A 24,063-nucleotide genomic window follows, 5' to 3' on the forward strand; every position below is an offset into this window, starting at 1 on the left:
TTTTGTCCAGATTGTACTTTTGGGTGGCGTTTGCAAATTTGAAAACATCCTATATTACAAATCATTGATTCCTCACAATAGTTAAAAAATTGTTTCAACGGCGGTTTTGTAGTCTGCGATTTAGTCTGAATCTCCCGCTTCAAATCTCTAGCACCCAACGGCGAAAGATTTTATCACATCTTCGATTCTTCTTCTGATAAAGTTTAAATTTCCTTTCAAATCTCTTTTAATAAAACCACTAAGTGGTTATGAACCATAATATTTCCGTTGGCACTAATAAATAGTAAGTTTTTGGTTGAATAGTAAATTTTTTGTTGAACCATAATAATTCCGTTGGCACTAAATAGTAACATTTTGTTTGAATAGTAAAATTTTGGTTGAATAGTAAAATCGGAAATTTGCTACAAGTGAACATTAACCATAAAAAGAGGTTACAACAATAATTAAAAAAGAATTAATTAACTTTACTTTTAACACTTCAAACTCGAAATTTCCCCTTTTTCCGTATAATATCATAGATTCCGAAAAGCACTCGTTTCCAATTTTGATTAAAATAAAGGTAAAGTTTCGAGTTAGAGGAAAAATATGAATATCTTTTGGATGAAAGATCGGGGCGAAAAATGGTTCATTTTGATACGAGGTAAAGCTAGTAAATGTAACGATTCCAACGTATCACCGTCGACAATACAATGAGTACTAATTTGATACAGAGCTATAACCATAACACCAACACTCTTGTATACAATTGCTCAACCATACCATACAATATTTCCAACTGCTCCATCATGAACAATCGTACTACTCTAAATTACTCCTCCAACGACAAGGAAAGTTGTATGTCTAGCCACACATATGCACCAATCATACCTATAGCTGTTGTATTATCCATTTTCGGACATTGTATCATTTTACGGACTCTCAAAAAACATGAATCATTACACCAACCCCATTTCATTTTTATTGCTAATCATTCTATAGCGGATATGATATTTTTCTTTTCTGGTGCGTTGCTGGCTGTTTACGATCGAATCTCTGGTGACAATGTAAATGAATATATCATTATGGTACTCATTGTCATAAACAGGAATTGTCTTCTCCAAACAATGCTCACCACAGTTTATCTATCAATCAATCGATATCTCACCATACGTCTCCCTTTGACGTACCAAAATATCATATCAAGGAAGAGAACTTATCTCCTGATAGCCGTGACATGGTTCAGTATGACTGTTGTATTGAGCGCCACTGTTGAACACGGAAAAAAATCATTCTCAAATCGACTTTATCACAACTTGTTCACTGTGATTTTAGCTTGGCTCACTCATTCGGTTGAGTTACCAGTTATATATTATACTCAGAGAGAAGGTCGACGGATTATCGCCGAGATCCAGCAAACAACATCGCGGCTACACGGAGATGAAGCGGAACAGCTAACGGTGATCAAAGAGCGACGTAAGAGGAATAAACAAGTTGGCTATTTACTGATGTTCAACCAAGCTTTATTGATACCGTACAACGTTGGGTTTTCCGTATTACTTGTCGTTCAACTTTCGTCAGCTGGATGGCAATGCTTCAGTTTCTTGTTTTCATTTTATGTTTGTGTGTCGTCTGCTTTACATCCTGTTGTTTTCATTGGAACTCTGAGGGAGCTTCGTGGTTTTATTAAAAGAGATTTGAAACGAATTTCAAACTTTATTAGAAGAAGAGTCGAGGTTATGTGATAAAATTTTTTCGCCATCGGGTGCTGAATGCCGACAGAAATTTGAAGAGCGTAATATTATATTTTCCTCAAGCCATTTGTGAAAAACAGATAAAAAATAAAACATATCCTTTTCAGTTCCGAGATACCATATTCTAAATTGCAGACTACAAAACCGCCGGGAGTACGAATCCGTTTGTTGATGCCAGCAACCTAATAATACCACTAAACTGATCTTTGAAACAATTTTTTAACTATTGTGAGACTCACAATAGTTAAAAATTCCTCACTGAGGAATCAATAATTTGTAATACAGGATGTTTTCAAAATTTGCGAACGCCGCTCAAAAGTACAATCTGGACAATAAATAGAAAGTACCCGTTCTTTGAATGCTCCTCACCATCAATTCGCTATAGACACTGGATAAACATCAAGCTAGGTTTTCATCGATGTATATTTCAATCTTGGCTCTTCTCAGAAAAATTTTAGAAAGATATTGACCCGTGCACTGTAAGGGTCGAAATCAGAAGATGAGAAAAATTGCGCTCTAAGGGAGAGAAATTTGGAAAATCTGACCATATTTTGCCTAAAATAGTGAAAAATTTCAAGAAAATGTAGCGTAAGGGCCGATTTTTCGCCTATCTTTCCTCAAATTTTGCGAAATTTTCTCTGCACTGTAAGGTTTTGGGTCGCACGTATGGTTGTTTTTTAATCTAGTATCCCTAATCTAGTGTTAAAATCTAGTGTCAATTCAGTTATTTAGTTATGATTTTTATTGTCTAAAGATTTTTTGATCACAATAGATTCAATACATGTATCCGTTAAGTATTTTAGTTTTTATTTTAAAAAACTTTAAAAAAATAAGATCATCAATCACTTTTCAAAATCAGAAAAATTGATGTCAACTGATGCTTGTCCGGGGGTAAAACCCGTTGTCCGAGGGGCAAAAGTCACTTTGTCCGGGGATAAATCACTGAAAATTGTTATATCTTCCACCCCCATGTTCAAATTTATTCTGGAAAAGCCCATTCCAAAACACTATAAAAATGTTGAAGAAAAACACTCGCGATTTATATATAAACTTACGTGCTTATGTGTCCCCCATTTCCATCGATTTTCGTTAAACAGGGGGCTTAAACCCGACCCAATCTTATTCATATCCGTCAACTAAAAAAAGTTAGTACCCCTATATCAGTATGCTTAGTATTCTATTGTATTTGAACGAATAGAGCCATCGTTTAGGTACCAAAAACTGAGCTGTTTATGCTTACTATAATACTTCGAATAAACGCCCGGACGCGTTTATTACTTTAATCGGATTAACTTTCGCGAGATTAAATTTTGCGATTTCGCGAATTTTTGCCATTTTCGCGAAATTAAAACTCGCGAAAACTCGTGAGATTCCTGACAATATGAAATCCACCAAAAAATTTTCTTCGCTAGCGAAATTTAAAGTAAAATTTTCATATTTTAGGGGGCGTCTGTGTGGAGTAATACGGTATAAACACTGTTCTTGTAGAAGGAAAAATGTATCGTAATTTTTTATCAATTTCCCTTTGTAGGAAGATCCAAATCATTTTCCAGACTTATGACGTCGTGTTTTGAGATCGGCGAATAATGCTAAGAGGAGGAAAACTGGTGATAAAATGGACCGGTTTCCGTGGAAAAAGACTTGAATTTCCAATTTGTTGATTGGTTGGACACACTGAGCTTACTTATAGATCCTGGAGAAAGTTCCTGAGCAATCCTGGTCAACCAAAATCTTTGATCGAAGTTCTTATGAAATTGGTGACGTAATGGTAGAGCTACTCAATGACGATGTAAAATGCATCGACAGCGCTAGATCTACCTTTCCTTGAATACTGTTAATGATGTATCGCCGTTTAATGTATATTTTTAACACTACAATGGCTTTTTTGCGCTTACCACTTTCAAAAGAACCCTGATCAAAGATGCTTGGTCCAGGGTTTATAAAAGTCAGTGGTTGGACAAGAAAGCTGGCGTTCTTGTTTGCGGATTGGACGTTGGAGCACGGATATGGTGTGCCCATTGAATCAACACTGAAGTCTGTTCCATAGATTTATAAAGCCCAAAGGGCTAGATGTCGTGCTTTAAGCTATCGCAGTCAAGAAAATGTGAATATCGGAAAAAATATTGTTGCTATTGTTTTCGAAAATCCAGAAAGCTTCTGAATGGTCAAGCGCTGAAATTCTATTGTAATGTCACGTGACTTAGGTAGAATTTCCTACCTAACCACGGCACACTTTTCAGCAAAAGTGCGCCATCTAGCCCTTCGGACTTTGTATTTTTACGGTCTGTTCGCGGTCTCTTTTTCGCTACAGTTCGAAACTATTCTCAAGGGAATTACAGTGGGGGCTTGCTAATTTGAACTAAATTTTAGTCCCGTCAAGGTACACGTGTTTTTTTATTACAACATCCAAAATTTTAAAGCCCTAAAAATGTGCTTAGCAAGCTCTTATTTTTGTCCATTTTCTTAAGAAATCGAAATCAAACGTTTTCTTCCAAGATGGTGGAAATCACGTTACTTAACAAAACATGTTAAGAGAAGACTTTTTCTCTGAACCATAATTTCTATAATAGTCTAATTGGATTTTGTAAATTATTTAATTATAGAGTAGAGTTTTACGGGAGACTTGTAATGTTTGCTGTCTCAGAACCTGAGCGGCCGGTAAGAAATTTTGAGAAGAGGTGGTTCCGTGTTTGAACTAGAACCGACATTTAACGGAAATTTTTAAATTTCATCGCCGTAGTACGTGTAATAAAGGTGACAAACTACATTCTGATAAAAATAAGACTGCAAAATAAGACCATACTCGTTTTTTTTAATAAGGAACCTAAACTTTGAATCCGAGCCTGGAGTTCCTTATTTTTACAGAGAGTTTTAGCCTCAAAGTTCCTTATCGAGTTCCTTATTTACAACAATTTACTACAGTACAGAAAAAGATGTTTATTGAATGTTGTTTCGTCCATACTTGTTTTCTTATTCTCAGCCTGAACAGTTCATTAACAATTCCTTATTTTTTTGGACCATTTTCAGCCTCAAGTTCCTTATAAACGTTTTCCTTATAAAAAAAACGTGTATCGCCAGAGGCTATAATTTGTATAAAACCACTAATATCCCAGTATAAATGTACCCGTCGGAGGTCGAAAAGGTCAAAATTTTGACAAAAGCCATTGACACAATCCTAGGGTGGTGATTGCATGGACAATTTTTGTAAGTATCATTAAAAATTGCTGTTATTAAATATTTGTATACCACAAACATAGTATTCGATTTTAGATCTATACTGTATGTAATATTCCATGTAACCATAATATTAGCAAATTTTATGCATTTTAGAGAAATCAAAAATAAGAATTTTTACTTTTTGAGAGTTAGTTGCTTTTGAGGAAGATCCGGTCTTAGTCGGAAATTTGTCAATCGCAAAAACCTTTTTTACATTCAATCAAATTTTTCTTTTAGAGACGTTGTTTTTTTAGAGACTTTCGATAGGATTTAATTAGCTTTTGGTTTGGGTTTAGTTAGATTATCTTATAATTACAATATATCGCAGTGATTTAATTCAATTTTGAAATTATTAAACCGTTTGTAATTTAAATAATATTATTTTTTCTGTTTATATTTTTTAACCTAAAGCATTATGGTTACTTTTTGTTATTTCTACACTGTATTTAAGGAATTAATTAATTCATGATTTTGGAGGTGATTTAATCTCGCGTTTTCGCGAATTTTTGCTATCCTCGTGAATTCGCAAGAGATTTCTGACTCAGGAAATTAAATCCACGCAAAAATTCTGAATTGATATCCATGACAAAAGATGGCGCTCTCACTGCCACATTCAACTTAATTTTAGCGCATTTGCGAAATCCAATCGAAATATTTGGATTGATTTAATCACTACTTGGTAAAAATAAATTCATACGATTTTGCCAGATTTATTCACTAAATCTAATCTCAATACCTAGCCGTCATACTTAAAGATATAAACTCGTCATTTTTTTTACGACAGCTTATTGGTTTTAAGTGGCGTGCCAGGTTTATCATGATCAGCACGGTAAAATAATTGGAATTTATTATAGTCGGGAAAGTTTAGACCTTTTCATAAATTATGTTACGAACATCACTTGCCTTGTATTCAAACAATTACCACGGTGATTAACTCCAAGCGGGTTCTATTAAAACTACTTTCTATTCATAAAAGAATCATTTTATGTCTTAAGGGACATAATCACCATGGTAATGGTAAATGTACGAGGCAAGTCATGTTCGTATTGCGATCACTTTCCAGATTATGCACCATACTATTATAGACTATTTTGAACTGAATCCATTTCAGCCTTACTTGTAGTATTTTTTACGAATTTTAAGTTTAAAAGTTCTATTTTCTACAAATTTCATTTTATTTATACTTATTGGTTACTTTTTGTGGATAAAAGAAAGATTTGTAAATTGAATGAAATCCAAAACTTACAGCATAAGGATGTCAATGTCTCTCTGGTTTTGTTTTACTATTATAAGGGATGAGGACAAAGCTCGTTAAACCATGGAGGTATAAAGAAACAGGAGAAGTATGCTATTGTAACCAAGCTCGCCCTACGATTAAAAAAGTTACGATGTATGCATGCTCATAATCTCATATATCGTGCATTTTTAATGAGCTCTTTTATCCATAGGTGAAATCCTATTGGCTCATTTAAGCTTTAGAAATTAGATGAGACGAGATTCATTGTTTCTGACATCAGTGTAAGAAAATATTTGGACTAAAAAAAGGCCTGTAAACTTGGCAATCCTTCATCAAATGATAAGATTTTTCCATCAATGTTTTCCTTAAGGTGAACTCTATTGCTTGATACTTTCCTCCAAAATTCTCCAGCGACTTTATGTCTACAGATTGAGTCTGAAATCGTGTGTGCTTATAAAGAACTTTTCATTTTCTGGCTTGAGAAAATATCTTTTCAAAACAAAATTGAACGGATAGCGAAATGGAACATAAACTTGCTTCGTGGACGAATTTTTATCTAATTTTCGTATATTAAAAGGCGAGAATCTTCAATACTGATTATTAGAATGTTCATAGCAAACTCGAGTTCTACTAAAAAGTCTTATTTCATCGGGCGAGCTTAGAATTTCTTTTGATACATTTTATAAAAGAAATCAAAAGACTTTAACGACCAATTACCGACACATTCAACTCCTGTTTTTCTTTATACCTCTATGGTTAAACTATGTCTGATGTAGCAATTTATTAATGAGCAAATTTTTAAGGCTCGGGACACGGTAATTTTTTTTCGCGTTGGTACAATGCAACATGCTCCTTCCCACCAAACTGAAACGCTTTCTTGTGTCTCCACCCCATTCTTTTTTTACCAATAAAAGTGATACCACACCGATACCACTTTCAATAACTTTTTTGTGTGCCTTTAGAGATTGGAATTTTTTTCACATTAAATTGACAAGGATGTGGAGCAAGGTTGGTAAGAGAGAAGAAAAGAAAATGTTTTTTGTTTATTCAGCACAATATAACAATAGGGGGAGACACTATCCTGATTTGAAATATGATCACGCTACTCCCCTTGGGATTGAAGATTACATGGTCATAAATTGAGCAAAGCAAACTAGTTTCATAACGCAAGTTCAAGTAAAGGTTTCCAGATCGGGGTTTTTTATACGGACTATGGTATGTATGTCTGAGCGTCTGAACCATAAGGGTACCCTTTTTTCAAAAGTCCCTCAAAAGGCTACATAGGTCGACATAGGTAGGGTACCGATGCTTGGTGCCCGGGGGTACTAGGGTTGCGAGCTGACAGGGGGTGCCGCCCGACTTTCGACCCTCGGACCTTTACCGGGACTAAAAAGGAGAAAACAAAGGACAATTTTGTGAATTTTACGACCCTTACCGGAACAAATTTGACCAATTTTGACCAGATTTCGATCTTTCTGGGGGTAAAAAGTTGAAATTTTCCTATTTCTCCTACCCTTAGTGGGACTGCAATTTGTTTTTCTGATTTTTCCGAACCTTAGCATCAGAAATCCAAAAGTGGTACCCTTAAGGGTGGCACATACCGTACCCACATTACATGAACTAACTCTTACTATCGGAGAGAGACTCTGCGCATGCATGATGGATAGGTTTGCTTCACAATATTTTCGCGCTTTTTTTGATAACGGAAAAAATGCTGACTCGGCGATTTCTCTAAGATAAAAGGCAGTGGCGTTTAACAGCATTCTAATAGCTTAGTACGACCTAATACGAGTCAAATTTCTTAGTACATTATTAGAGGTCGTATACTCCGTGGTCTCCAGTAATAATATATAGTTAAACCCGACTGAACGGCAGTTATCCATGTGGATGATGCTGGATGGATTGATTGTAAGATGTGGTTTTTTAGTAGTTTGAAAAGCTTTTAGAACTTTCTAAAGAGATTTTATGGTAGATTAATAATATGTGCCGAGTTTGAAAAATTGTTTTTGAGCATCTAAAAGTCATATTAGTACCCAGAAATTTGATTGTCAAATCAAAATAAATGGGCCGTCTACATTAAACTACATTAAATAAAACATAATAACATGAAGTCCGGGCAGTTACATCAATATATGCCAAAAACATTTTGTTCAACCACCTTCACTTCAAGAACAGCCACCATAGAATGAACTTCCTTTTATAGGATGAACCATATAGACCTTTTCGCCTTTCTATCCGCCATATTGAATTGTATGCAAAAATTATGGTGGCCGAATTGCCGTGGTGAAATTCCCTTAGAAAGTATGCAAAACATATGCAAAAAGGAAGTATTAATATAAAACTTACATGCATAATTGAATTGAATTGAATTGAATTGAATTGAATATATTTTCGCTGCAACACAGCAGGATAAACCCCTTACAAAAAAAAAAATAGATTTCTCTAATACAATGGGGAACCTAGAAGAAACTGAAAAATTATTACAGAACTAAAGAACAAATGAATAAACGATTATCATAATATTAATAGTGACACAAAATAATGAACAGTGCGACACAAACAGCCATATAAACAAAACTCAACATTCTCACAAAAGTTGTCTTTTTGATTTCCCAAACATTCGTCTCAAGCGTTCCCTTCCACAATAATTTATGTAATTGCAATTGCGGTCAGTCCACAGTCGGCTTCAACATATACACGTGTTTTTATTTACGTGACCGAAAACGTGACTAAAACAATCCGGGGGTAAATAACGAAGCAACACAGCAAATTATTTGTAAGTTTCTATTTTTTTTTTCTATTCAATAATTCAGAGGGTACATACGTACAATTTCCTGAATGTAAAATAAAATGGTAATAAAATAAAATATATCTAAATATAATAAAATCTAGAATTTAATAAAAAGGCAACCACTTTGGATTAAGAGGTAATTGAATATTGCAGAAAAAAGAACTTAGATTACTGAGGAATTTAATTGGTTACCAAAAAGAGCTACATGGCTGTATTGACATTGAAAACAAACTAAAAGCCTAAAAATGTGAACGATAAAAATATGTGAAGGATAAAAACAATTCTGAGTAAAAACATTTTATTAACTAATATATATAAAACATAAGATAAATTGAAATAAATTAGATTGCAAGGTTGAATTGAGGAGAAAAACTACAGAAGAAGTTATGACCTCACGCATCACTGAAAGAATTTTCAAAACTTGATAAGACAAGACAAGATTAATTAACACTGAGATTTGAAGCAAACTTAAGAAAATAATCTATTTGAGGAAGGCCACTAATTTATCATTAAATATATCTAACGACTCAGCATTAACCAGACCAGCTGAAAGCATATTCCATTCTTTGATTGTGTATGGGTAGAAGGAGTAGGTATACCGTTGAATTGCACCTTGGATTGGCTGAAATCGAGATCATTGCATCTCTGAGGTTTAATGGTATTAGGAGGCATGAACTTGATTCCATGGTGAAACTGGTAGAGAGATGTTAAGCGCTTGACTGTACGCCTCTGCTCCAATGTTTGCAGGTCAAGGTTCTTAATCATACTAGTTGGAGAGGCTTCTCGTTGCCATTGATTGGAAATCCATCTAGCTGATTTTCGTTGTACAGACTCTATGTGCCGATTGAGCTTTAGATTTCCTACTGGGTCCCATACTATTGATGCATATTCGATTATGGGTCGTACAAAGGTTTTGTAGCATTGGAGTTTAACTTCCTTGTCACACATTCGAAGATTTCGTTGCAAAAAATGTCGACAGTTATGAGCCTTTGCAGACGTTGTTGTGATATGTTTGTTGAATGTTAATTTGCTATCCAAGATCACTCCTAGATATTTAGCTGATTTTACCAATTCGAGATTGTAGCCATGGATTGAATATGTTTCTTCAGTTTTTTTGTGTTTATTTGTAAATCGCAGGACTTTACATTTGTCAGCATTAACTCCTGGACCAGTCCTTTTCCCATGGGTAAGGTGGTTCATGTCATTTTGCAGATCTCTGGCATCTTTGATTGATTTGATGGATTTGTAAAGTAGAGCGTCATCAGCAAAAAGACTTATCTCTGAGGATGTGACTGCTAATGCTATGTCATTTATATATACTAAAAACAGCAGGGGTCCCAGTACCGATCCTGGGGGGACTCCGGATGTTACTTTTCCCTCTGGTGATTCTACGCCTAACGAGTACTTTTGGTTCGGTTACTGAGAAATCCTCTATCCAAGTCAACAAGTTGTTTTTGATTCCATAGCTTAGCTTTAAAAGTAACTTGCGGTGACAAACTTTGTCGAAGGCTTTACTGAAGTCCAAAAGTATAGCATCAGTTTGCCCTTTTTCATTCATATCTTGACTAGATCATTAACAGTTTTTACTAATTGTGTCTCACAGGATCGTTTCTTTCTAAATCCATGTTGTCGGTCAGTGAGGATGTTTTTGCGCTCTAAATGGTTGATTATGTGACTGTGAATTATGTGTTCGAGTGTTTTACATAGTACAGAGTAGGCTCACAGGGCGGTAGCTTCAGGGTTTGATTGCTTTTTGTTGTTGCCTTTATAGCGGAGTAATGGTGCTTTGCCAGTCATCTGGAATTTTGATGCTTCAGCGAAGCTTGAAAGAGAGGAAGGGGTTACTTTATTTATCAGCACACTCCTTCAAAATTCTGGTGGAAATTTGATCTGGTCCATTAGCTTTGCTGGGTTGAGCTCTGAAAGTAATTTTTGAACACCATTTGTGTTATTTCTAATTCACTGATGGGTGCAGGTATTTCCTTTTATATCTGGTGTTCGGCCGTCATCTTCTGAAAAAACCACTCAGAAATTGATTATTGAGGATTTTTGCAATTTGAGTGTCAAGTAAAATATTTTCCATGAGAGCAAAGAAGTGATTCCGATTGTCCTGCTTTTTCGATTTGATGTAACGTAGAACTTTTTCGGATTTGATTTGTGTTCTGATAAAAAATTGTCGTTGATAAATTTATCACAAGTTTGTTTACAAGTCAATCTTGCTTTCTTTGCAGCTTTTATGTATTTGTTCCAGTCAGCTGATTGCTTTGTGCGTTTGTATCTATTATATAATCTTTGCTTTTTTCGAACAGCACGTCTACATGTTGGTTAAACCACCGTTGTGTATCGTTTGTTAATTTTTGCAGGTACTTGCTTTCTTGAGCATGGTATGATATTTTTGAATTTTAACCACAAGTTTGATCGGTGTATCGGTTGTTTCGTTTTCCAAGAATTGGTCTGACGCTTGTCTTACATCTTGCTTCATCTGGTCGAAGTTAGCACGGTTCCAGAGGTAGATTTTTCGTTGTACAGGTCGCTGTCTTTAGGGGTGGCAAAAAACCGTCAGCAGATGCTGTCTGGTGATCTCCANTCCAGTATGTGCCCCCAAAACGGCGATCAAATTTGAAATTTCTCTCAAATCTAGAGGAAAAGAGATTTTACAAATATTTTTGCTGCATGAAAACCTTTAACATCTCTACTTTATTTCCTGGAAGTTCTTTTTCAAAAATTTTCAATTTCAACAATATTTTTCAATCGCTTAAAGATAGGTAGCTTTTTTCTAATGGCCCCCAAAACGGAGGTTTGAAATTTTAGCGATTCTCGAGATATCTTTAAGATATGAATACAAAATTTTTGACCATAGTTTTGAAATATGATTTAGAGGGTTTTGGGCATAAATTTATTTGATAATTTTTACAGTATACCCTTGGTTGTCAAAATGCAGGTTTGGGGCCCCAAAACGGAGGTGTAGTTAAAATCAAATATTAAGCCCAGTGGTAATAGGGGAAAAACTATGAACATATTTGTGTTTTCCCTTAAATTTACGACCCGATGGATGTAAAATTTATGATTTTTATGAAATATTTCAAGATTTTCGATATTGCAAAGTCCAAACTGAAATTAGAAATTTTCAAAATGACAATTTTGATTTAACAACGTCTTAATCAAGTTTTTGAAAACAAATCTCTTTTGAAAATAGTTCCATTCATGTATGGAATAAGCTGTGAAAATTTTAGAAAAAAAGCTTAACTGAAACTGAAAATAAGCTTTAAAGATATTTTTCTCCTATATTTTGCAAAAAAATGACAGAATTTGCCATTTTGCTGATTCAGCGAAAAATTTTATATATAATGTTAATTTTTTGTTATAAACTATTAACTCAAGGTGATAGGAATAGAATTCCAAGATTTTTTGCTTTTTCTCATATTTAGAATTTTCGGTTTTGTCAATGCTGATTCTAGGGCTCCAAAATACTGGTTGACCTTCAAGATGCTATATCTTTTACCCAGCCTCTAAAGTCACAGATGTATTTGCATTTTCTGAACGGCATTAGGTGTAGAAAGTTTCCTATACCTCGTTTTCATAACTTATTTTCAATATCCAAGGAGCTAGAGTGAGTTATATGCAATTTTTATCTAATTTTGGTGTTAAAATATTTCCTTTAGACGCAAATATGTTATTTTAAATCTGTCTCAAACCAGCAAAAACATGCTCATTTTTAAGTATAACCATCATTCCTTCAAAATAAACAAAAATCGTTTAATTCTGATAAATCTAGAAGTCAGAATCTTCATTTTAATGAAGACCTCCGTTTTGGGGGCCGTCTCCGTTTTGGGGGCCATATACTGTATAATCTTTGCTTTTTTCGAACAGAAACAATTACTCGTTCTTTATCAACATCCAATACTTCATCACCCCCTGTTGAGCATAGGTCATCAAAGCAAGACTGCAATTTATCACGGATATGGGCAGCATTACCTTCCAGTGGCGCTTCTGAAAAAAATAAAATTTAAACACAATAAAATTTGTGGCTACAACGAGGGGCCACAACAGTTTGAGCACCCCTCTTATGTAGGGGGATGAGACAAAGAACCGAATGATAATGTATGACAGGTGAGAGTTGAGGACATTCTTACAAGTTTAAAAAAAGTACAATATTTTTGCTTAAAATGCAAGCTTTTAAACAAAAAGAGAGTAAATTTCTCTCATTCCAGTGCCATGCAAGCACAAATGTCAATAGCTGCAAAAGTTGTTTGGTGGCATGATTCATCTTGCCCCTCAGGTTGGTCCAATACCACGATTGCTTCAGGTAAGATCGTGAAATCAATAGCATCAGTATCATCCATCTCGACATCTGAAGCTTCTCTTTTTGCTGACCTGAATATTGAAACGTGTTCAGTATGCTTATTTCTGGTTGAAAGTACTGAAATTGTTTGAGAAATCAATGAGTGGATAAATTTTTCATTTTTAGAGACATTGTTTATGAATGTTAAAAGCCACAATTCTAGTATACCAAGCCATGGGTGGGTGATAGCACAATTTAACACAACAAAATTTACTTACAAGTACTCTTCCAAATTATCAATATCAGAATCTAGTACTTCATCAGAATGTTCACTGGTTGTATCAGTTGCTTCATCTGCAGAATTGTCAGAAACCTCAGATGCAGTCAGAACGTCCTCATTTTCTGAAGCTGTCATCGTTTCTTCAAAAAATTCCATACACTGTTTCCTAAAAATCGAATTGATGAACATTCTAATTCAAGGGGGGGGTTTCGCTTTTACGGTATGACGGTATTGGGCCTTTTTACCCCCGGTAAATCGGTATTACGAGAAAAAAACGACGGGATTACGGTATTTCATTTTCTACCGGTATCGGTAAATTGCCTGTTTTTTTGTCGGTATTTCGATATTTTTATCCATAAAAAACGGTATTTCAGTATAAAACTATTTATCTTTTAGTTTCTTCATGAGTTTCATGCAGAAAATTTTTCGAAAAAGATAAGTCTATTCCGCTATTTTAACCAGTAAAATTTTCTTGCTCGCTTCGCTCAAACAATCTTGGATGTCCTATTCACTTATTGTCAAGGTTATTCAAAGTAACCTAAACTTTACGATACTAAATAAATATTTTCGTTATTTTTCTGCAGGCGCGTTTTTTTAATGATAACTTTTGTGATGCAAATACTGCATCCAACGAATGAGTCTAGATAAAATTTTCTCTGTCAGCACTAAATGATATGGTCGTCTCTCCGTATTCACTTATATTGCTACTACAATACAATATACTGATACTGCAGTAACTTAGAGACAGTAAAGGCGGTATTTACTCCTTCAATAATTAGTAAAAGTAGGTAGTTCTAAAAACATCTTGTGCATCATCGAACGATTAAAAAATAATTCACATCATGATGCACATGATGCATTTTCAGGCAATCTAGGCATTCTAAATTTTAAATTTTTTTCTTTCTTGAATAAATAGTAAAAGATTCAGAAGGGATATTTTTTTATTTTTTGTTTGACACACAAATCTCTTGTTAACAAACCGCTCGAAAAGTCACTAAACTCTCAGAAAGAATGGACAAAACAAAACTTACGCATTTTGACTACCGTGACATTTACTTCCACTGGGTGTTGATTCAAGATGCAGCGATGCACTTCCTGTAAAAAATCAATAACAAAAAATTTCAGACATTTTACTTTAGAGTGTGTCAATAAAATACGCTTTTTTCAATTTTAATAACTTTCTTTTCAAAAAAGCCTTACAAATGATTTTGTAATTTAGAAAAAAATTAGGTTTGAATAAATGAGGGATCAGAAGCAAAAAAATTCAGATTATATACCTTGAATATTAATACTTCCATTGATATGTGCCAAATTACTGCTCAATTCATCATCTTTCGATAAACAAAGGCTATCTGCTGAAGTTTGACTATATTCCCTGAAAAAATGGAAAATCTAATAAATTAAAAAATCGGAAAAAATTGAGGAATCTCATCAATATTAATTTTTTTAAGTTTACTCGATTAGCTACCGTGAGATCAATAACTTTTTTCAATTGATCGATTGGATATCGATTGGTTCCGATAATCGATAGGTAATCGAGCCTTCTTTGAATTCCCCAGACGATCTTAATCGAACGGAATCGACGATCGAACCAATCGAACCAAATCGAACGCAATCGAACGATTGAAATTCAATTGTTGAACGCAATCGAATATTACCGCAATTTTCAAATTCGATTGGTTCGATTGAAGGCATCGAACGTAATCGAACAAGATCGAACGTAATCGACGGATATCGAATAACATCGAACGCTAAAATGGCAATCGAACCAATCGAATATTACCTAGAATCTCTCCGTTTGATTGAGATTCGATTGCGTTCGACAATCGAAATTCAATCGGTCAATTGCGTTCGATTTGTTCAATCGTCGATTCTGTTCGATTGAGATCGTCTGGGAAATTCAAAGAAGGCTCGATTACCTATCGATTATCGGAACCAGTCGATATCCAATCGATCGATTGAAAAAAGTTATTGATTGTATCGAGTGGGAGAGTCTGGAATAATTAATTTATAGGTCAAAAGAACTGTGAATATAGATTAGTTACCAATGACGACCTTCTGGCTATTCTACCAACAACACACATTCAGGTCCAAAAGTCTTCAGAAATATCTGGAGAGATGATCACACTTACAGTCTTGTGTTTTGTTGTTGGTCAACAGAAGTATTCCCAGTTAGTCCAGTGATATCAACATCATCGTCTTCGCTGTTTTGGGATTCAACCATTGTAATTTCTTCTTCTGTTTCACTCCAGAGAGCTGACTGACCCAATGGTAATAAAGTGAGCAGATATCCAGCAAATTGACTGTGTGATTTTTCCCCATAACCATGTTCAATTTTCCTTTTGAACCAAACATTAAAAGTGGTTTCAACTAACCAAATCCTCTTGCCTTGTTTTGTCATTTTATTAAATTTTACATATCTTTTCTGAAATGCAAGTGAAAAGCTGAGTGAAAAGTGAAAAGTTTGAGCATACATCTGCATTGATAAAACAGTCCATTTTGCACTTTTCCAGATTGACTACTTTATCCACAAATATCTTTCCAATCACTGTGATTTATCCTTAGAAAATTAAGATGCAGCTGTGAAAAGCTCATCAAAATGTTTTCAGGGCAAAATTGTGTAGTATACGACTCCAAATAATCTGCATTTTTTCGATTTCAAAACATAAGTTTTGACAAAAATCTCGAACTGATATCCCGTCGCCATTTTAAAACATTTACCAGAATTTGTTAACTCGCTCGCTCGGCTCGACAGTACAAATGCGGGCGCGTTTTCGTCTGGGTTATCAAGACCAACCAAAACAAATTACTGTGGTCGGAGATAGGTTCTTTAATTGGGGTAATATAAAATAAGATATTTTTTACCTTCTGCCATTTTTTCAATATTTCTATTGTTTGATGTTTTAGGAAGACGTAATGTTTTGTTTTACAGTATGTGGCCCCCAAAACGGCGATCAAATTTGAAATTTCTCTCAAATCTAGAGGAAAAGAGATTTTAAAAAAATTTTTGCTGCATGAAAACCTTTAACATCTCTACTTTATTTCCTGGAAGTTCTTTTTCAAAATTTTCAATTTCAACAATATTTTTCAATCGCTTGAAGATAGGTAGCTTTTTTCTAATGACCCCCAAAATAGAGGTAGTGAGAGCTACAATGTTTTTCGTGTGCACAGACTTGTTAAAAGCAAACTAACTTTTTTAAATGATCAATTACGTCTATATGATCACAAAAATGAGTGGTGAGAGAAATGTTGACCATTTTGCTGGGCTTGAAAATGAAAGTGAAAATTAGAAGCTCATATAAAGCTCAAATAAAAGATATTTATCCAAGGATTCCAAAAAATATCACAACATATACCTGAAAATCAATATTTGAGAAGCTATAAAGGAAAACAGCTTAGAAATGAGGTCATCGATGACGTCATCGGCAATTATAAAATCGTCGAAATCGAAAAATTTTTCTTCATTTGAAAGAGGAACTGCTTGGGAACAAAAAATATTACTACGGAAAAACTTGAATTTCACTTGATAGGAAATTATTCTGTGAAATGCGTTTGACGTGACTTTCAAGCTTTTTAAAGATTTTTGGGCGTGCCCGAAGCTAACCTTTCGGAGGCAAATTTAATGAATTACAAATTTGCTGACAGTGGCTTATAAGGAGAAATTCAGATTTTTTTGTAGTAATATTTTTTGTTCACGAGATGGTCCTCTTTCAAACGAAGCAAACATTTTTCGATTTTGACGATTTTTTTATTGTCGATGACGTCATTGATGACGTCATTTTTTAAACTATTTTCCTTTATAGCTTCTCAAATATTGATTTTCAGGGATATATTGTGATATTTTTTGGAATCCATGGATAAATATCTTTCATTTGAGCAATACATGAGCTTCTAATTTTCACTTTCATTTTCAAGCCCAGCAAAAGTGATGACGTCACATGGGGACCAGCAAAATGGTCAACATTTTTCTCACCACTTGTTTTCGTGATCTTATAGACCTAATTGATCATTTAAAAAAGTTAGTTTGCTTTTAACAACTCTGTGCACACGAAGGATGCTTTCAGAACATAGTGGCTCTCACTAAGATTTGAAATTTTAGCGATTTCTCGAGATATCTTTAAGATATGAATACAAAATTTTGACCATATTTTTGAAATATGATTTAGAGGGTTTTGGGCATAAATTTATTTGATAAAATTTTTACAGTTTACCCCTGGTTGTCAAAATGCAGGTTTGGGGCCCCCAAAACGGAGGTGTAGCTAAAATCAAATTATTAAGCCCAGTGGTAATAGGGGGAAAAACTATGAACATATTTGTGTTTTCCCTTAAATTTACGACCCGATGGATATAAAATTTATGATTTTTATGAAATATTTCAAGATTTTCGATATTGCAAAGTCCAAACTGAGAATTTAGAAATTTTCAAAATGACAATTTTGATTTAACAACATCTTAATCAAGTTTTTGGCAACAAATCTGTTTTGAAAATAGTTCCATTCATGTATGGAATAAGCTGTGAAAATTTTAGAAAAAAGCTTAACTGAAACTGAAAATATTAAGCTTTAAAGATATTTTTCTCCTATATTTTGCAAAAAAATGACAGAATTTGCCGTTATTGCTGATTCAGCGAAATTTTTTATAAAAAATGTTAATTTTTTGTTTTTAACTATTAACTCAAGGTGATAGGAATGAAATTCCAAGATTATTTGCTGTTTCTCATAATTAGAATTTTCGGTTTTATCAATGCTAATTTTAGGGCCCCAAAATACTGGTTGACCTTTAAGATGGTATATCTTTTACCCAGCCTCTAAAGTCACAGATGTATTTGCATTTTCTGAACGGCATTAGGTGTAGAAAGTTTCCTATACCCCGTTTTCATAACTTATTTTCAATATCCAAGGAGCTAGAGTGAGTTATATGCAATTTTTATCTAATTTTGGTGTTAAAATATTTCCTTTAGACGCAAATATGTGATTTTGAATCTGTCTCAAACCAGCAAAAACATGCTCATTTTTAAGTATAACCATCATTCTTTCAAAATAAACAAAAATCGTTAAATTCTGATAAATCTACAAGTCAGAATCTTCATTTTAATGAAAACCTCCGTTTTGGGGGCCGTCTCCGTTTTGGGGGCCATATACTGTAGCTATTCTTATTGGTTTTTTGTAGTTTGATTGGCAATTGCCGAAGTTGTCAATCTCCCGATTGTGGTTGATTGACTGTTTGTTTTTGAAAGTATGTTGTGATATTTGATTGACAGGGCGATTTTTCTAGCTCGCAGAGAGCTTTTTCTGGTTCTCAGTTGCTAACTTTTTAGTAAATATTACCAATAAGTTAATTATCAATCATCCTTATTAAAACTTTATAGGGCTGTACAAGCAGTTAATAATGAAATTAGATAACCAGGACAGGGTGGCACATTCAGCCGAATAATCCTTGGGATTATTAACATTTATACAACTTTTTGATTCACTTTCCCTTTTTAATGTTGGTCCTAAAGAAATATGTACATTGTTTTCTAAAGAAATATTTACATTACTATTTACACAATATGTCAGTTTTTTTGTTGATGGTGTTTTCGTGCTGTGAAGTCTTGTGTTTTTCTTCGTTTATTGCTGGAGTAATTATTGTTCATAGATTTTCTTTTGTGTGTGTTGTTTGCCTTTGGTGTGTTTTGTGTGTTTTGTTGTTGTTGTTGTTGGGTTTTTCTTTCCTCGATTTCGTCATACTCTTTATTTGCTTCTTTGAAGGCTGCGAGTTGAAGGTTTGGCGCCAGCTCTTTCTTTACCAGCTCAATCTCGTCTGTTCTCGCTTTTAGACATTCCTCATAGTGAGTGATTAATAGGCTTCTCAATTGGTTGGCTGTACTCCGTAGGATTTGGTCCCATTTGCCTTTGTTATTTGAGGATAAGCTCCGAATGGAGCTTATTTTAGGGAGTAGTCCATTTGGTACGGTGTTATCTTTCTGGTGTTGTTTTAGTTTGAGTAGTTCACGGTTGGCGATCAACGATTGTATCGATATGGATTTGTACTTTTCGATGTAGATCTTTTCCTTCTCAGTTGGTCCCGACCATGATGGCTTTAAATCCTCTTTTGGACGCTCAAGCTCTGCTTGAAGCGGGTCCATTTCGGGTTCAGGTTGAAAACTTGGGATTGATGAGAATGAGTCTGAGGAAAAGAACATAACAAGCATATAGTTTACTCAAATTAGATTTTCCTCAAGGTATAATGAGACAGAGAGAGAGAGAGAGACTAAACCTACCCAAAAAAGGCATAGGCCTCATAGCTATGAGGATCACAGCGCATAAATTAAATTCAAATACTAATGAAAATACTATACTATCAAAAATAAATAATATAGTAAAGTCTTAGTGGAAAATACTAGTCGAAAATAATATCATCAATGTAAACAATCAAGGGGCAATTTTCACAGAATAAATCAACTTTCTCCATTCCAATTTATTCATAGCTAAATCATGCCAAACATTAGGATCTATTCCAGATTTTTTCATACATTTATTCAAAGATCGACCGTAGGTGTACCTCGGAGCACCACGAGGACGTTTCGCACGAACCCAACATGATAACATTTTCCTTGGAAGACGATTCCAGGGCATTCGTATAACATGACCAGCCCATCTAAGTTGTTGACGACAAATATAGGTATCGATAGACTCCAACGAGAGCCTTTCTAACAACTCTGAAGTGCGTTTATGATCACGGAGGGACACGCGACATATATTTCGAATACATCGTCGATGAAACGATCTGAGCTTATTCAAAAGTTTCTCGGTCAAACACCAACATTCAACACCATATAACAAGATGGGCAATATGAACGTTTGATAAACATTTGCTTTTACTCGAACGTTTATTTTTGAAGATGAGAACAAAGAATTTCTGATCATGCCGAACGCATTGCTAGCCTTTTGTATTCTGCGATCAACATCAAGGTTATCTGAAGAGTCACAACTGATAACACTTCCAAGATATGTGAATTCCTGTACGATGGGAATGAATCGGTTACCGAATTCTATGTTTGATAGGTCGACTTGATCAAAGGTAGACGGGTCTTCATACAAACAAGGCGGTTTGGAACAGAAAAGAACGACAGACTTTGAGTCGGGAGGTCCTGAATGGACTTCCATCCCAAACCTTTGAAAGTGAGTCATGCAGAGCGGTATCCCTTGAGTGACGTCTTCTCTTGTATCAAATATAAGAGCTGTATCGTCAGCGTACTCTGAATCATTGACTTCATACTCCTCCCCGTATGCACGATAGCTGCGACCAGTCATCTTAGCATCTTGGTTTGATCGAAAAATACAAAGTGGCAGGTGGGTTGTAGCTCTCCATGTTATCATTACTGCCGCAAGGAAGAAAGTGAACAAAATGGGACCGAGAATGTCCCCTTGCTTTACCCCGATGGTACAGGTCATCGTATATGTAACATCATCTACGGTAAATTTCACCTCGAATTTTTCATGAAGTGATTTGAGCAAGCTGATCAGTTTCGGTGGTACTCCGAATTTCTGTAAAATCAACCAAAGTAGTTCCCTTGGTACGCGATCGAATGCTTTAACTAGATCGAGGAAAAATACCCATGACTCTTTTGAATGCTCTCGTCGCTTTCGGAGGGCCATTTTGACTGTGAAAATTGCGTCGATACAGCCACGCTCAGGTCTAAAACCACATTGCTGCTCGTGATCAAGACTTTCTTCTATTGGTAGAAGGCGTGAGTGTAGGATGATGGCGATTATCTTGTAGGCGGTTTCGAGTAGCATTATACCACGATAGTTCTTTGGCAACCCGAGGTCGCCTTTCTTTGGGAGAATTGTAAGTCTTCCAGTGTTCCAGTCATCTGGCACTTTCTCAGTTTGCCAGATTGAACGAATGAGATTGGTGAGCATTTGTTGGGTTAATGGGTTGTCGATTAGGCATTTCCAGATCTGTGGCTGGATACCGGAGTCACCAGGTGAAGTGTTGTTTAGCTTCTGAACGGATTTCTTTATTTCATCATCGGTAGGTTCATGGTCACATCCATGGACAATATCATGGTGGGGAATTGTGTCAAGGACAGATTGGTCGAAATTTGCCTCCCTATTGTAGAGATGATTAAAGTGTTCGTAAAAGACTGATGCATTTTCTTGTGGTGTTGCACATAAGGTACCGTCTGGCTTTTTCATATGTCTTGATACTGAAGGTTTAGGTTTTGAAAGCCCACATTTGAGGATCTTGAGGGATTCCCAAGCTTTCTTTGTACCTTGATAACGGTTCACAGTGACACAATGGTTAAGTATCCAATCGTTCTTTGATTTAATTATCATGGCTTTTAGATTTTTTCTAGCTAGACGGAGACGATTAGTAGAAGATCGCGTCGATCGTTTTAAAACGTCCTTCATAGCTTGATTTCGGGAGTGAATTAACGAAAGGAGCTTTGAAGAATTAGCTTCGAACCAGCCGGGTTGACTTTTGTTTTTCTTTGGGAGCGTTTCTTCGCATACCTTTTAATTGTGCTTGAGAACATTTCGTATCCAGGAGAAGTAGAAAAGTTCAGTTTTTGTGCTACATTTCCACAAAAATCATTCTGTTTAGTCACATTTGAAAGCACAGAGAGGTCGAGGTTGATCATTTTTTGGCGTGGTTCAGATTTCTTTTTTAATCGTTTCATAAGCTTAAGTTTGATGAAAAGTGCCATGTGATCACTGTCAAGAAGGCTGGCAGTAATTCCAGCATCTCGTACTCGGTGACTCATATCACTGTTGACAATAAAATGGTCGATTTGGTGCTTTTTCTTACTACGTGGGTGAACCCATGTGGCATATTCTTTCTTTTCGAAGCAGCTTGTCATGGCAGTAAGGTTATTGGTAGAAAGATAAGATCGAAAACGCTTACCCGATTCGTTGATGTGAGAAATACCAAAATTACCGATAGGATCCTCTGTTTCGGACGAGGTACCCATACTCGAGTTCGTGTCTGAACCAACCAGAAGTATGTCATGTTGTTGTTTTTTGGATATACAAGAGGTGAGTTGGTCAAAGAATAGGTCCCATTGACCTTCAGGTGCATTTCCGACGGGAGCGTATGCTGAAACAAGAAATACTCCAACATCTTTCTTTTGATGGTCAGTTAAAAGAAGTCGAATCGCTACTACTCTTGCACCAAAGTTCGTGTGCTTTTCGTAACTTCCTGCTTTCCACGCAGCGTCACCATCTGCGTTTAAGACGATTGAAACTCCTTGGGAACCTCTTTTACTGCGCTGTGTACTTTCGTCAAGACCGGACGAGACAATTTTAAAGAAGCCGTGCTCCAACAATTCGTTTCCGCTTCGCCATGTTTCTTGGACACACATTGCAATAGCGTTTCTTTCCTTCATTACATTTAACAAAATTTCGATACGAGTATCATTTTTCATACCCCGAACGTTTTGAGATAATATTTTGACTGTCCTGATAATATGTCTGTTTCTTGCTTTTGCCATTACTGCCTTCCAAGCTTGCGAGGCCTGGAGGAACAGCGGAGATTAAAAGTCCAATTCTACTTGAGTGGAAACCAGTGTGATTCGCGTTAACTCGAAGTCTGATGAAAAGGACGTCTCCTTCTTCTGTGCTAGATGTTTGTCATATCCGTATTGTGTTGTTCCTCTTCTTCTGGGTGTGGTGGCTGACGGACCTTGTGATGCCGGTTCAGGTGGCCACCACACCCTATTTTTAGGTTTAAGTCTGAAAGAACAACTTATTCACTAATTCTTAATGGAGTGAATTTTTTTATAGGTAAATTATAGGTAGGATTCCTTAGAAAGTTGCATGTGCATCACTTCGTCCATTAACTGATGCATGTACACGCGTTCTTTAGGAGATGCTATTTTCTTCATAACCCACGATTGTATGACTTTCGAAAACTAGGGCTGTATTTGTTATATAGAACTCCTGTATGGCTGAATTTGGTCAGATGTTTTAGGTCTCTCAGAATGGTCTTTGATTTTACAACTCCTTCGAGAGCTATAAAAGCTGGACTTGTTCTTTTCAGAAATGGTTTTGTTGATCCTTGTTTTTTTGAAAGCCTCTTGTGTGCACATCGCTTGTAGAATTTGTTGCCTTTCCAGGTGGGGCGATTTGTTATGTGGTTCAGAATGCTTACCTACTTTTCGGTCAACTCGTCAACGTTACCTTTCGAGGATGCACAGCTCCACCAAAAATGATTTATTATGGACTTAATCCATGCATTAATCTCAGAGCAAGACTTTTTACGCGCTATTTTCAGGGGCATCTTCTTTATGCTACGTGCAAGGTGCCAGATATCGAATTGGTGATCTAAATAGTCCTTTGTTTCTCTTTAAAACTTTCTAATGTGTACGTGCCTGTCGGTAGTAAGGCTATCAATTGACCCACCTCGACTCTCCAACCTTGACAAAATCTTTTTACATCCATCAAGCTCCATCCTTATTGAAGTTGCCGCACATTTTTGAGTGGGAAACATGAAAGTCCAAGATTTGTCCAGAAGTTCCATCTATGACAGTATAAGTGCCAT

At 35.5% G+C, this 24,063-nt stretch overlaps 3 protein-coding genes across 3 annotated transcripts in view; 1 reads left to right on the forward strand and 2 right to left on the reverse strand.

Annotated features, from left to right (window-relative positions):
* The window catches only part of LOC136811996 (ankyrin repeat domain-containing protein 13C-like), a 24,414-nt gene extending 21,033 nt beyond the window's left edge, over positions 1-3,381 (forward strand). The window contains exon 18 of the mRNA XM_067068603.1: positions 3,262-3,381. Within this exon, the coding sequence (XP_066924704.1) occupies positions 3,262-3,291 (30 nt within the window). The 3' untranslated portion in view covers positions 3,292-3,381. The remainder of the gene's footprint in view (positions 1-3,261) is intronic.
* Positions 3,382-13,176: 9,795 nt separating this feature from the next.
* On the reverse strand, positions 13,177-13,678 carry LOC136811975 (uncharacterized). The gene is made up of 2 exons (XM_067068584.1): positions 13,535-13,678; positions 13,177-13,348 (listed from the first exon to the last, which is right to left on the reverse strand). Exons 1-2 carry the CDS (start codon positions 13,669-13,671, stop codon positions 13,177-13,179), a joined length of 309 nt encoding a protein of 102 aa, XP_066924685.1. The 5' UTR covers positions 13,672-13,678.
* Positions 13,679-21,955: 8,277 nt separating this feature from the next.
* LOC136811987 (uncharacterized) lies at positions 21,956-23,014 on the reverse strand. The gene has a single exon (XM_067068593.1). It carries the CDS (start codon positions 23,012-23,014, stop codon positions 21,956-21,958), a length of 1,059 nt encoding a protein of 352 aa, XP_066924694.1.
* Between the last annotated feature and the right edge of the window lie 1,049 nt (positions 23,015-24,063).

Source organism: Clytia hemisphaerica, unplaced genomic scaffold (assembly GCF_902728285.1).
Source record: "Clytia hemisphaerica strain Z4C2 unplaced genomic scaffold, Clytia hemisphaerica genome assembly, whole genome shotgun sequence".
NCBI classification, from domain to species: domain Eukaryota; kingdom Metazoa; phylum Cnidaria; class Hydrozoa; order Leptothecata; family Clytiidae; genus Clytia; species Clytia hemisphaerica.

Coding starts and splice junctions, on each gene's coding strand:
- LOC136811975 (XM_067068584.1), bottom strand. CDS start 13,671: ATGACAGCTTCAGAAAATGAGGACGTTCTGACTGCATCTGAGGTTTCT. Junction 13,349..13,534: donor GATAATTTGGAAGAGTACTT/GTAAGTAAATTT, acceptor TTCAATATTCAG/GTCAGCAAAAAGAGAAGCTT.
- LOC136811987 (XM_067068593.1), bottom strand. CDS start 23,014: ATGGCAAAAGCAAGAAACAGACATATTATCAGGACAGTCAAAATATTA.